The sequence below is a fragment of the Neophocaena asiaeorientalis genome, unplaced genomic scaffold, assembly GCF_003031525.2.
Source record: "Neophocaena asiaeorientalis asiaeorientalis breed wild unplaced genomic scaffold, Neophocaena_asiaeorientalis_V1.1 scaffold1159, whole genome shotgun sequence".
NCBI lineage: Eukaryota > Metazoa > Chordata > Mammalia > Artiodactyla > Phocoenidae > Neophocaena > Neophocaena asiaeorientalis.
In genome coordinates, this window is record NW_020174737.1 from 39,701 (window position 1) to 54,032 (window position 14,332).

The 14,332-nt window shown below is 36.5% G+C and overlaps 1 protein-coding gene across 1 annotated transcript in view; it reads left to right on the forward strand.

Moving 5' to 3' along the window:
• GABRA3 (gamma-aminobutyric acid type A receptor subunit alpha3) overlaps positions 1-14,332 on the forward strand; it is an 82,697-nt gene that overhangs the window by 22,498 nt on the left and 45,867 nt on the right. Inside the window, exon 3 of the mRNA XM_024760067.1 lies at positions 7,397-7,479. Within this exon, the coding sequence (XP_024615835.1) occupies positions 7,397-7,479 (83 nt within the window). The remainder of the gene's footprint in view (positions 1-7,396; positions 7,480-14,332) is intronic.

Genomic DNA, 14,332 nt, shown 5'->3' on the forward strand with positions numbered 1-14,332 from the left:
CATATAAAGAGGAAAGGGCATTCCTGGCAGGACAAAAAAGAACCCAGCAATTTGTAGAAAGGCACAAAAGCATGAGAGCTTTGTTTGGCAAAATCACAAGTATTGGCAGATGGCTGGAGAGTGGGGGAAAAGTGTGAATATCAGAAAATGAGGATGGAGCAACACATCTGAGGTAATTGTTAAAACCTAGATGTGCTCCATATAAGGGCTAAATGCAGTAGTGAAGCTCTAGTATTCCAATTAGGAAGCCCAAGGTCTTCCAGTGTACTGAAGCCTTTTGCCTATAGCTTGAGGATTTAATGGGAAACTTGCAGAAAACTAGGATTCTTTTTTTTTTTAGGTTTTATTGGAGTATACTTGATTTACAATGTTTTGTTAGTTTCAGGTGTACAGCAAAGTGAATCAGTTATACATATACATGTATCCACTCTTTTTTTTTCATGATTCTTTTCCCATATAGTCCATTACAGAGTACTGAGTAGAGTTCCCCGAGCTATACAGCAGGTTCTTAGTAGTTATCTATTTTATATATAGTAGTGTGTATATGTCAATCCCAATCTCCCCATTTATCCCCCTGCCTTATCCCTTGGTGACCATAAGTTTGTTTTCTACATTCATGATTCTACTTCTGTTTTGTAAATAAGTTCATTTGTACCCCTTTTTTTTTTAGATTCCACATATAAGCAGTATCATATGATATTTGTCTCTCTCATTATGACTTCACTCAGTATGACAGTCTCTAGGTCCATCCATGTTGCTGTGAAGGGAACCCTCCTACACTGTTGGTGGGAATGTAAATTGGTGCAGCCACTGTGGAGAACAGTCTGGAGGTTCCTTAAAATCTAAAAATAGAACTACCATATGACCAAGCAATCCCACCCCTGGGCATAGACCCAGAAGAAACCATAATTCAAAAAGACACATGCACCCCAATGTTCATTGCAGCACTATTTACAATAGCTAGGACATGGAAGTAACCTAAATGTCCATCCACAGAGGAATGGATAAAGAAAATGTGGTACATATATACGATGGAATATTACTCAGCCATAAAAAGGAACGAAGTTGTGCCATTAGCAGAGACGTGGATGGACCTAGAGACTGTTGTACAGAGTGAAGTAAGTCAGAAAGAGAAAAACATATATTGTATAATATTGCTATATATGGAATCTAGAAAAATCACGCAGATGAACTTATTTGCAAAGCAGAAATAGAGACACAGACGTAGAGAGCAAACGTACAGACACCACAGTGGGGAGGTGGGGTGGGATGAATTGGGAGATTGGGATTGACATATATACACTACCATATGTAAAATAGATAACTAATGAGAACCTAGTGTATAGCACAGGAAACTACTCAATGCTCTGTGGTGACCTAAAAGGGAAGGAAATCCAAAAGAAGAGTGGATATATGTATATGTATAGTGGATTCACTTTACTGTACAGCAGAAACTAACACAACATAGTAAAGCAACTATGCCCCAATAAAAATTAATAAAAAAAGAAGACGTGGTACATATATACAATGGAATACTCAGCCATTAAAAAGAACAAAGCAATGCCATTTGCAGAAAACTGGGATTCTTATGACTAATATACTGCTTGGTTTGGGTGTTTAGTGGTGATATATTTCAAGTGACTCATCCTCTACTAATAATGGCTATTAATGATTTTACTATCTTTTCTATTTCAACATTAATGTCAGATCCTGCCCTTTACTCCATGATAATAGAAATAGCCTGCCTGACACCTCAACCACTCCTGAAGAGTGTTTTTGTTTACTTGAGGTATAACTGATGTACAGTATTATATAGGTTTCAGGTGTACAAGTGATTCACAATTTTTAAAGGTTATACTCCACTTAAAGTTATTATAAAATATTGGCTATGTTTGCTGTGTTCTACAATATATTCTTGTAGCTTATTTATTTTAACATAGTGCATTGTACCTCTTAATCTGCAACCCCTATCTTTTCCCTTCCCCTTTCCCTTCTCTCTCCGCACTGGTAACCACTAGTTTCCTCTTTGAACTCATCTTCTATTAATCTTCCCCCTTGGTCCCTCCACTACAGCCACAGTGGCATAGTTGCTATTTTTGGAACACATTGGTCACATTTCTACCTCAGGGCCTTTGCATTTTCTGCTCCCTCTACTTTGAATGTTCTTTTTCCAGGTGTCCATAAGGCTCACTCTCATTACCTTCAGGTTCGTTGCTTAAATGTCACCTACTCTGTGAGGTATTCCCTGAACATGCTATTGAAAATTGCAATGCCTCGTCAATAGTTTCTACTCACATCTTATTTTTTTTTCCTGAGACATATTGCCTTTTAACACATTATATAGTTTACTTATTTTACTTGTTTCTTTTTTGTCTTCCCTCTACTCAAATGTAAGCTTCAAGATGGTAACAACCTTGGTATGTTTGCTGAGGTACTTATATTGCTTAGAATAATACGTGGCATATAGTACATGATCAAAAATTATTTGTTGGGCTTCCCTGGTGGCGCAGTGGTTGAGAGTCTGCCTGCCGATGCAGGGGACACGGGTTCGTGCCCCGGTCCGGGAAGATCCCACATGCCACGAAGATCTATCCCAGACTTGTTGGGTTATTTGAGAAATGTTCTTCCCTTCTGCTTTATCATATGTCAAATATATGATGGGATAAAACTGGATGCTTTCTATAAGGGTCTTTCAGATCTGAAGTTCTAGGAAAGAGGCTAGATGAACACTAAGTATAGGTTGAGATATTATGCTATTAAGGAATCATATTAAGGTGCTATTTGCCTGTTGGTGCTTTGCGATGACCTAGAGGGGTGGGATAGGGAGGGTGGGAGGGAGGCTCAAGAGGGAGGGGATATGGGGACATGTGTATGCGTATGGCTGATCACTTTATTGTGCAACAGAAACTGACATGGTATTGTGAAGCAATTATACTCCAATAAAGTTCTCTTAAAAAATCAAAAAAAGAAAAGAAAGAAAGATGCTATTTACCTGGAACCCTCGGAATACCTGAACCCTATATTGCCTGATCTATACCTCGCGTCTGCAAGGTCTTCACAGAAATACATGCTTTTAGGAAAGAAAAATCATTCGTTAGTTAATTGATTCAATAGATATGTATTGAACACCTACAATGTGCTAGGTACTGTGCTATGCTCCTGGCACACATCAAAGAAGATCCAAGACAAAAATCCATAGCTCTACAGTAAGGAGAAAAAAATGATGATAAATAGAAAAAATTAATTACATGGCATGTTATAAGTTAGGTACTATGGGAAAAGAAAGCGCATGGTAAAGTTTACTCACCATAGTATGGATAGTAAACTGAATGGAGGTTGGGGTAGGCCTCATTTACAAGATAATAAGAAAAAAAACAAGATAGTTAAGCAAAGACTTGAAAGAGGCATGAAAGCATACCTAGTGCAAGGGCTATGATGTAATAGAGACTGGCATGTTGAAAGAGCAGCAAGGAAGCCAGAGTGGCTGGAACAGAGTGAGCAAGGGAGGGCATACATAGTAGAAGATAAGCCAGAGAGGAACAGAAGATAAGATCATGTAAGACCCTGTAAGCCATAGCAAGGACTTTGGCTTTTACTCTGTAGAAGATGAGGAAATACTAGACGGCTATCCTGTAGAGAATATATAGGGTTGGCCAAAAAGTTTGTTCAGGTTTTTTGTAAGATGTTATGGAAAAACACGAGTGAACTTTTTGGCCAACCCAATACTATAAGGAGAAAGGGTAAAAGTAGAGATACAAGTTAGGGTGCTATGGAAGTAATAAAACTTTAACTTATTACTGTGGTGGAATAAAAACCAGCTGTTGAGAAGCAAAGGGTGGGATGACAAGGGAGCCAGGGTGCTACAAAACATAGTGAACAGTGAAATGAGGGCAGTACCTGAGGAGGGTGTGGGTATGTATGTGCATGCATGAAGGGCTAAAAAGTACCTCCTTCGCATCTGTATTCCCATCTGTGTCTTTCATCCCCAAAGAAGGGAATTTCCTATATTACCTTTTACTGCTGGTCTTTGCATAGGAATCAAAACAGGTTAAAACCTGGCTGGGACTGAGGTCCTATGATCTGATTATCACATTTTGAGGGGTCTTGGACCTTCTTTGAAAAGCTAACTGAAGACTACTTGCTGTACAGTAGATCTCTAAGACTCCTTCATCTTGTATAACTGAAATTTATTACCCTTTCACTAATACCTCCACTTTCACTCCAGTTCCTGGCAACCACCATTCTATTCTCTGCTTTATGAGTTTGACTATTTTAGATTCCACATATAAGTGAAATCCTACAGTATTTGTCTTTGTCTGGCTTATTTCACTTAGCATAATGTCCTCCAAGTTCATCAGTGCTGTTGCAAATGGTAAGATTTCCTTCTTTTTTAAGGCTGGGTAATATTATATTGTATGTATATACATGTTCTTATCCATTCATCTGTTGATGGACACTTAGTTTGCTTACATGTCTTTGCTATTGTGAATAATTTTGCAATAAACATGGGAGAGCAGACATCTCTTTGAGATCCTGATTTCAATTCCTTTGGATATATATACCCAGAAGTAGGATTGCTGGATCCTATGGTAGTTCTATTTTTAATTTTTGAGGTGCCTCCATGCTATTTTCCATAGGAGCTGCACCAATTTATATTCTCACCAAGAGTGCACTGGGGTTCCCTTTTCTCCATATCCTCGCCAACACTTGTTATCTCTTATCTTTCTTGATAATAGCCATTCTAACAGATGTGAGGTGATACCTCATTATGGTTTTGATCTGCATTTCCCTGATGACTAGTGATGTTAAGCACCTTTTCATACCTGTGGCCATTTGTATATCTTCTTTGGAGTAATGTCTATTCCAGCCAATTAAAAATACTGTGTTGAATACTTAAAACGTACTAAGTGGGCAGATTTTATGTTAAGTGTTTTTGTCACAAAAATCATAATAATTTAATAACAATAAAATAAAAGAGGGTGGAAGGAGAGTTTTGAAGGGGGTGGATCTGTTTATGGCATAGATTGTGGTGATGAGTCTATTAGCCTGAGTGTAGTCAGGATGCTTTCTGCTGCAGAAAAAGCTTGAAGGGTCTTGAAAGTTGTAACAAGGAGGAGGGAAGGCAAGAAGAGAAGACAGTATGATGCAGTTGTTCAGAGAGCATTAGGATGCATTTAAGAACCAAGGAAAAGAGCATAGCATAATTTGGCTTGTGAAGTACCCCACCCCAACCAACACGTGCCTTCTCATCACTGCTCTATGCTTAGGTGGGATGGGCAAGAAGTGGATGGGAAGGAAGATAGGAAAGTTATTATGAATCAGTTCTGCTCCTAAGCAGAAATCAATACCTTTTGCACCTTGCTTTGATTATCTATTTGTTGTGGTTTTACTTGCCATGTCCCTAGGACAGCTGGGTAGACATAAAGTAATTTCCCCTTGGCATTACTCATAAGACGCAGTATCTTGGAAATACTAAGTGGAGAGAAGGAACACAATTTTCTTTATTAAACCCTCATGAAATCTTTTAATTCTCAAACAGGAGCAAGCTTCTCAGTGAAAGACATTTCTCTTATATCAGATTCTTTGAGTCATGAAACCCCCTATTTATGCCTTAAGAATAAAGGGTAGATTGGTAGGGTATTGCAGGCTGACTTGGGAATAGAGCTTTTGTCCAAGACACATGAGAATTTTTATAAATATCTAAGGGATTAGTTAGGGCTGCAAGGACACTTGCCATCTACTTCTCACCTGTTACTATTTAGATAAGGAAATGGAAAATAAGATATGGGTAAATATTTGCTGAAGGGCACACACTTGGCTTCTGCCTTCCAGCCTAGGGTTCTTGCTAATAAATACTTGAGCATGTTTGCTTTAGTCAGCCTGCTTTGAGCAATATCTACTACTGCTACTCTGATCACTTATGAGGTGTCACACATTTATCATGCTTAAGAATTAGCCAGGGGCTTCCCTGGTGGCGCAGTGGTTGAGAGTCCACCTGCCGATGCAGGGGACACGGGTTCGTGCCCCAGTCCGGGAAGATCCCACATGTAGCGGAGCGGCTGGGCCCGTGAGCCATGGCCGCTGAGCCTGTGTGTCCGGAGCCTGTGCTCTGCAATGGGAGAGGCCACAACAGTGAGAGGCCCGCGTACCGCAAAAAAAAAAAAGAATTAGCCAGGATTGGAGATTCTTGCCAGTTGGCCATCCAAGAGGATAGCAGAGATTGAATCCAATATAACCAGGAGGTATACAGGTTAGCTAGAAATAGCTCATCAGAGTTAGGTGCCAAATTATTCTGAATTTTTGCTGTGTGAGTCCCATTTACACATAGCAGGCTACTTTCTAGGCCAAAGAAAGTTGAGGCTCAAAAATATCTGCAGGAAAACAGAGGGGAAACTTTGGAATCGATTATTTAGACAGACTGATGCAGAAGAATGAGTATGTGGGCATGGCAAGTCGTACCCTATCCAGATTTCCACTGAGGGATCCATGAACAGTCTCTCCAATATGTTGTCCCTATTAAGAGAACATGAGCTCTTCAGACTTGACCTCTGAGGTTTTTGATGTCCTCCATAAACTTTGTAATTTTTTTCTGGCCAGCTACTGTGTGTGTTTGTGTACATGTACAAGTATGTGTATGTATTCTCGAAGAACCATCTTCTTAAACAAAGCTATAGCAGTTGCTGTAAGCAGCAGAGCCATCTTTTGTGCTTGTTTATTATCAGGTTAAAGATATTCTTTCTAGGGACTTCCCTGGTGGTGCAGTGGTTAAGACTCCACGCTCCTGATGCAGGGGGCCCGGGTTCAATCCATGGTCAGGGAACTAGATCCCACATGCATACTGCAACTAAGAGTTCACATGCCACAACTAAGGAGCCCACGAACTGCAACGAAGGATCCTTCCTACTGCAACTAAGATCCGGTGCAATCAAATAAATAAATATAAAAAGAAAGATATTCTTTCTATACATCTCTCCTCTCCAGTGCAATCTCTAAATTATTTAACTCACATGATAGCCTGATGAGGAGAATTATTTTGGAAATAATTAAATTGCTATCAGGAGTGAATGAGTCAGTACCTGGTGTTTCCAGACTTCTCTGATGGTGAAGTAGCTAAGGGAGCTCAGTTAGGATAGACAAATGATATTTGTTTTCCTAAAGGTGGTAAGGTGGGATTTATATCTGATCTAAAAATCTAATATTGAATGCTACTTTGAGAGGCTATCTAGTTCATTTAATCCATCCCTTGTGTTCATAAAGTCTTGGATCTCAGTGAACCTAAACAAATAAAATCCCATTATTCTTAGCAGCACTCCATTGCTGGTGAACGAGAACTCAGCTCCATGTTTAATATCATTCATTTTAGCTTAATTTCATGTTCTGTTGTTCTTCCTTTTAGGTTAACAATTCATGCCGAGTGTCCCATGCATTTGGAAGATTTTCCTATGGATGTGCATGCCTGCCCACTGAAGTTTGGCAGCTGTATGTATTTTCTCACTTTCTGTTTGCCTGATCTTTTTCCAAAAGAAACAGAATTTTTCCTATTCTGTCCCTTAGTAGTTTCAAAAGCTGAGACCTTTAATTCAGGCTTGTATGTGAGTGAGGAAGGGGAGTGGGGTGGAGTAGTACTAACTGATCTGGAGGAGATTTAACCTTTAACAGTTTTCCTTCTAGACAGGAAACCTTATTTCACCATTTTAGACTAATTTGCCTTTCATTATATTGAAACATTAACATCTGTTTCCTAAATTATCCAGAAGACAAACTAAGATAGAACTAATATAAAGTACAGTAGTAGCTTCCTAAAGGCAAGATCCCTCAAACAGAATGTGTCTGTATTTTTGAAATGCTTATTCTACCTGCATCCTCATATACTGTAGTTCTATCTAATTCCCTACAGTAAATGGTAGACAGGAAGAGACTCTAGAAATTTCCTCATTTTTAGAGAGTACTGCCTTTGCCAGTAGCTGTAAATCTGGCAGAGAAATGAATAGATACATAGCCTATTTTCAAATGAATTAGAAAAATCAAAATTGAATAGAATTAGAGTGAGTTTCTGACTAAGAATTTCAGAGTACGTTTCATTTGGGAGTCATCAGAGCAATATATCAAGGTCTGTGTTGATCATCTCTAAATTAGATTTATCTTTGTATTTTGAAGTAGAAAGTGCGTTTGAAAAGACCTAAGTAATTGTGTGTGACATATTTTTTTCAATCATTGTCAAATATTTACAGATTGTCTCCCATGGGCCAGGCTCTGTTCTAGGAGCTTGGAATGTATCCATGAATAAAACAAAGACGTGCCCGTATGGAGCTTACACTGTAGAGGACAGAGTGATGGCAAAAGAGAAAACAAACACTAGATGAAAAAGTAAAGTATGTTGTAAAATGAGAAGCACCATGAGAAGACATAAAAGTACTACAGAATAAGGTGGGGTCAGTCATGTCTAGGTGGAAGATGAGCATTGCCATTGAAATTTAAAATAGAGTAATCAGCATAGGCCTCTTTGAAAAAGTGATATTTGGGAAGAAATTTTGATGAGGTAAAGGGTTTAACAAGGCAGATATTTGAGTAAATAATACTCTAGTTAGAGGGAACAGCCAGGGAGTCAGATAAGTATATCAGATATGAGATCAAAGAGGGGATCAGGTCATCTAAGTCTTGAAGAACATTAAAAGGCTTTGAATTTTATTCTGAGGGAAAATGGGGAGTGATTGGAGTATTTTGAAGAAAATAATTATGTTATCTGATTTATGGTTTTTAAAGAATCATTATGGATACTCTGTTAAAAATATAAGTATGAGAAAGGTAGAAGCAGGGAGTCCAGTTAAGAGGTTATTGCAGTATTTCAGATGAGAGATGATAATGGCTCAAGTAAGAGTGCTAGTGGCATAAATGGTAAGAAGTAATTTGATTCTGGATATATTGTGAAGGACAATCTCAGAGGATCCTCCAATGAATTAGTTGTGGAATATTAGAAAAAGAGAGAACTCAAGGGTGACTTGTACATTTCTGTCCTAATGGATTTACTATCAAGTTAGATGAGTATTACTTCCACTCTGGGTAGGATAGAGTTGTTTGTGGATAAACAATGCTCCCCTCATGAACAATTAGGAGACCCAGAACTGTTGAGCAATAAGGATTGAAGAGACTAAAATTCTGGAGAAAGGGTAGAACCTCTCACAGATGAATCTGTGACCTGTAGCTTCTTCATTCTTGGTGGTACTTGCCAATTCTGGCCATGGATTGCAACTTGGAATTCAAGTTTGGCCCTGGGCATAGGGCTGCTGCTGGATGATATATTTTAAAAAAAGTAATAATTCTGATGGTCACACAACACTAAAGTGATAAAAGTAGAGATCTAAGAGATCTCAGCCTCTTGACTGATACCCCTCTCAATACAATTGCTGAATTTTGAATTTGTACAAAGTATAATAACTAATATGAAAACCTTTGGAAAGTAGAGCTGGCTTTCCTACAGTATCCCAATGCTATAAAAAAGATGACATGCTAGGCTATCCATTTAAAATCCTGGAGAAGCTATGTCCTAAATATAAGGGAATATCAGAGACAGACTAAGTTTAACCAAAACCATGACACAGCTCAGTGCCTTATGGGATTAAGGTGATAATTATCCCACACTATCTGCCTAACAAAGGAAAGAATGAAGTCTCTCTCGTGGAAGTCAACATCATCTGAAAACTCTATATTTTTATTACACAATGTCTGGAATTCAATAAAAAATCATTAGGCATACCAATAGGCAGAATAATGTGATCTAAAACCAAGATCCAAAACCAAAACCAGAATATGAAAACAGACATACAAGTGATTCAGATATCAGATTGTAGATAAGGACTTTTAAAAACTATGGTTAATATGTTCAAGAAAAAAGGGAAAAGATGAATAAAATAGATAAAAGATAGGGAATTTCAACAGAAAATTGGGATCTATAAAGGAGAATAAATTAGAAATTAGTTATGGAAAAGTACAATATCAAAAATTCAGAATTCAAAGGGTGGATTTAATAAGTAGAAGACAGGATTAGAGATCTTAGAAATAGTTAAATAGAAAATGGCAAAACTGAAGTACAGAGAGACAAAAACACAGAAAAGAGTAAATTAATATGTGGGACACAGTAAAATATATTGTCATGTGTAATTTTGTAGAAGAAAAACAGGAAGAGAAATGAGCAAAAGCAATCATTAAGTGGCTAAAGGTCAGTCATTCTTAAAACTGATGAAAGTTATCAATCCAAAGATTCAAGAAATTGGTAAACACCAAGCAGGATAAATACAAAGAAAACAACACTGATTCTGAAGTTTAAATACAAATATAAGAGTGCCAAAAATAGCTAAGACAATCTTGAAAAAGACAAAGCTGGAGAGTTTATAATCAGAGTTTACAATCAAATCAAATCCAATACCAGGTAAGAAGACTTATTTTAAAGTGTTAAAGCTTTGGTATACTTTAAAGCAATATGTATTATTGTTGCAAAGATAGAAAAATAGACTAATGGGGCATAGCAGAAAGTACACACACACACACACACACACACACACACACACACACACAGAGGTGGGGGGGGGCTTTATCTCTCACATACACAAAAATAAATTCCAGATGGGTTACAAATCTAAATGTGAAAAGGTGAAAGGTAAAACAATAAAGCTTTTAGAAGAAAACATAAGAGAATATCTTTATGATATTAGAAGAGATATAAATTACTTAAACAGGACATAGAATAGCACTAACCACAAAGGTAAAAGAGGATAACTTGGAATATGTTAAAAATTAAGAGATTCTCTTTATCAAAAGATAATGGTGAAAAGGCAAGCCATAGAGTGGGAAAAAATATTTGCATTGCATGTACATGGCAAATTACTCAAATCCATAATTATTGATATCCCCTACAAGTCTATAAGTAGTAGTCAGAAACCTCAATAGAAAAAAAAAGGCCAAAGTGTTGAACAGTCACCTTATAAAACAGGGTTTTCCAATCACCCACATAAAGTGATCAATTACATTAGTCAGCAGGGAAATGCAAATTGCAGTCCAGAGAATATTACTCCACACCCACTAGGATAACTAAAATGAATTGCTGATAGGAATGTAAATTTGTACAAAGGTTTTGGGAAGTTGTTTGGTGGTATCTACTAGTGCTGGACATACATGTATCATATAGCCTAGCGTCTCTAGTCCTGAGTAATTTCCAAACATAAATCAGTACTTATGTCTACCAAAGGCATATAATGAATGTTCATAGCAGAGCTAATTTTAGTAGACTTGATACTACCCTAATGTCCATCAAAATGGATTAAAAATCTGTGACAAAGAAATTAATACAACATTGTAAATCAACTATACTTCAATAAAAATATCTGTGACATATTCATAAAATGGAATACTATATAAGAATGACAAGTATATTATACTCAACAACTCAATCTGGATGAGGTCACAGGTTTAATGCTGTGTGAAAGCCAGACACATCTATGTATATAGTGCATGATTCCATTTATGTCATATATAAAAATAGGCAAAACTAATCTGTGGTGTTAGAAGTCTTTAATATCTCATCCGTCATTGCTGTTGGTAGTATTTCCAAATTTCTATCATATTAAACTATGGAAATCAGGAATAAGAGTTGGAATTCCCAAGAATTTCATAAATTAAATGTTATTCATAAAACACTTCAGACTTTCATGCTCTTTGCTCATTATTATGGATATACAACTTTTTAAAATAAGAAATAGCAAGTTTATAAGTATTAGCAAATGCCAGTAACATTACTATAGAAGATACTCAAACACTGGAAAACACCAGCAAACCTTATTGGGTAGTATTTGAATTAAAACATTTGGATCTCTTAGCAAGGTAACAGAACTATACAAAATCAAAAGTCAAAATTGCCAGTTTAAGGGTTTATTTTGCTTCTCAAACTTGTTATATCTTGAAAAGACACTCACAGGGTTTGTATATTGTATACTATGCATATAGACTTAATATCTAATTTGCAAGAATGACTTGCTGTTAGCAGCATACAGGGCTACAAAGATACACTTATAATAAGCAGAATCAACTGATCCAATCAACATGTACTCCTGTGTTGATATTTAGAATTTCAATACTTTTGACTCAGTGTGCCAGCATTTCCTGTCCTTGCTTTTCACTTGACATTAGTAGATTTCTTTAAGCCAGTCATGCTTCTGTGTCTATTGTTAAGCTTTAATTCTTATAGTAGAATTATAATACTTTTTCCATTTTGCTGATTTCTCAACTATTTTTCTCAGTATTTGAAATTCAGAAAAAATATATAAATTTCCCAACAAATGCCAGGAAGGAATTTACACATAGAAACAATAGTCAGGATAATGGTTACACCTGATGGGGGTCATGCTTGATAAGGGACACAACTAGTGCTTCTGGGTGCTGATTATATGGAATGTAAGTCTGGTGTTCAGAAAAGATATCTGGACTGGAGATTTAATTCAGGTTTCATACATATAGATGATATTTAAAGCCATAAGGCTGGAGAAGTCATCTACAACATTTAGAGGCTAAAGAGAAGAGTATAACTCAGTAAATGTGAAGGATAGGATAGCTGAAGCATGAGGAAACTTCAGGGAACATATTGTCCAGGAAACCAAATAAAGTACATTAAGAAGGAGAGAGTGGTTTAAATTCTTAAGTGGGCAGTTAAAGTTAACCTTAAAATCTCTAATAAGGAAGCAATTCTGGAGTGGTGAAGTGAGAACTTCTGAAAATCCACTCTTCCATAAAAGCAACAAGAACATTTTCAAAAATTGGCAAAATAAACTTTCTCTCCAAACTCTAACCAAAGGCTCACAACAATCTGAGGAGTGTTAGTCAAGAAAAATGGCTGATTCTCAGTAAGGCCAGAGAACTCTGTTCCCATCCTCTTTACCCCCACTCTGTAGAAGCCTGGAAGATTTTATAATGACAAAATGGTCAATCCATCAGGAAGATATAACAATTATAAAGATATATGCACCTAATCATAGAACCCCGAAATACATGGAGCAAAACTGACAAGAATTGAAAGGAGAAATAGACAATTCAACAATAAAAACTGAATATTTTAATATTCCACTTACAATAGAACAACTAGACAGAACATCAACATAGAAATAGAAGACTTGAACACACTACAAACCAACTAGATCTAGTAAACATTTATATTGCGCTCTACCAAACAATATCAGAACACATTATTCTCAAGTGCACATGGAACATTTTCTGTTTTAGACTATATGTTAGGCCATAAAACACGATGCAATCAGTTTAAAAGTATTAGAACCATACAAAGTGTGTTATCTAACCTCAATTGAATGAAATTAGACATCGATAACAGAAGGGAATTTGGGAAATTCACAAATATGTTGAAATTAAATAACACACTCCTAAATAAACAATGGCTCAAAGAAGAAATCACAAGGGAAATTATTTTGAAATTGGTGAAAATTATGCACAATGTAAAAACAGCCTAAAGCAGTGTTCAGAGAGAAATTTATAACTGTAAAGCCTGTATTAAAAAGAAGGAACTGACCTTCCACCTTAAGAAACTAGAAAGAGAAGAGCAAACTAAACCCAAAAGAAGCAGAAGGAAGAAAATAATAAATATTAGAGTGAAATTAAATAAAATAGAAAAACATTAAAGAAAATCAAATAATCTAAAAGGTGGTTCTTTGAAAAGATCAGTAAAACTGATGAACCTTTAGCTAGACTGACCAAGGGCTGTGGGGAACACAAAACACACACATACACACACACACACAAAACAAGAGAATAATCATATTACTAAAATCATGAAAGAGGGGACATCACTACTGACCTTACAGAAATAAATAGGATTATATAAATACAATAACTTCCCACAAGGAAAAACCCAGGTCCAGATGGTTTCACCATTGATTTTGCCAGACAGTTAAAGAAGAATGAATACTAAGTCTTCACAAAGTCTTGTAAAATACAGAAGAGGAGGTGACAGTCAGGTCAGTATCACTATGCTACCAAAACCAAAGATCACAAGAAAAGAAAAGCAAAGACAAATATTCTTTATGAATATAAACACAAAGATCTTCAACAAAATACTAGTAAACCAAATTAAAATAACTTATAAATGGATTATCCACTATCTTTAAGTGGGATATATCCCAGGAATATAAAGTTGGCTTAACATCCAAATATCAATCAATGTAATACACCATATCAGTAGAATAAAGGACAAAAACCACTTGATCATTTCGATAAATGCATAAACACATATAATTCATGCCAGAAATCCAAATTTGTCCTGATTTGCCAGTAACTA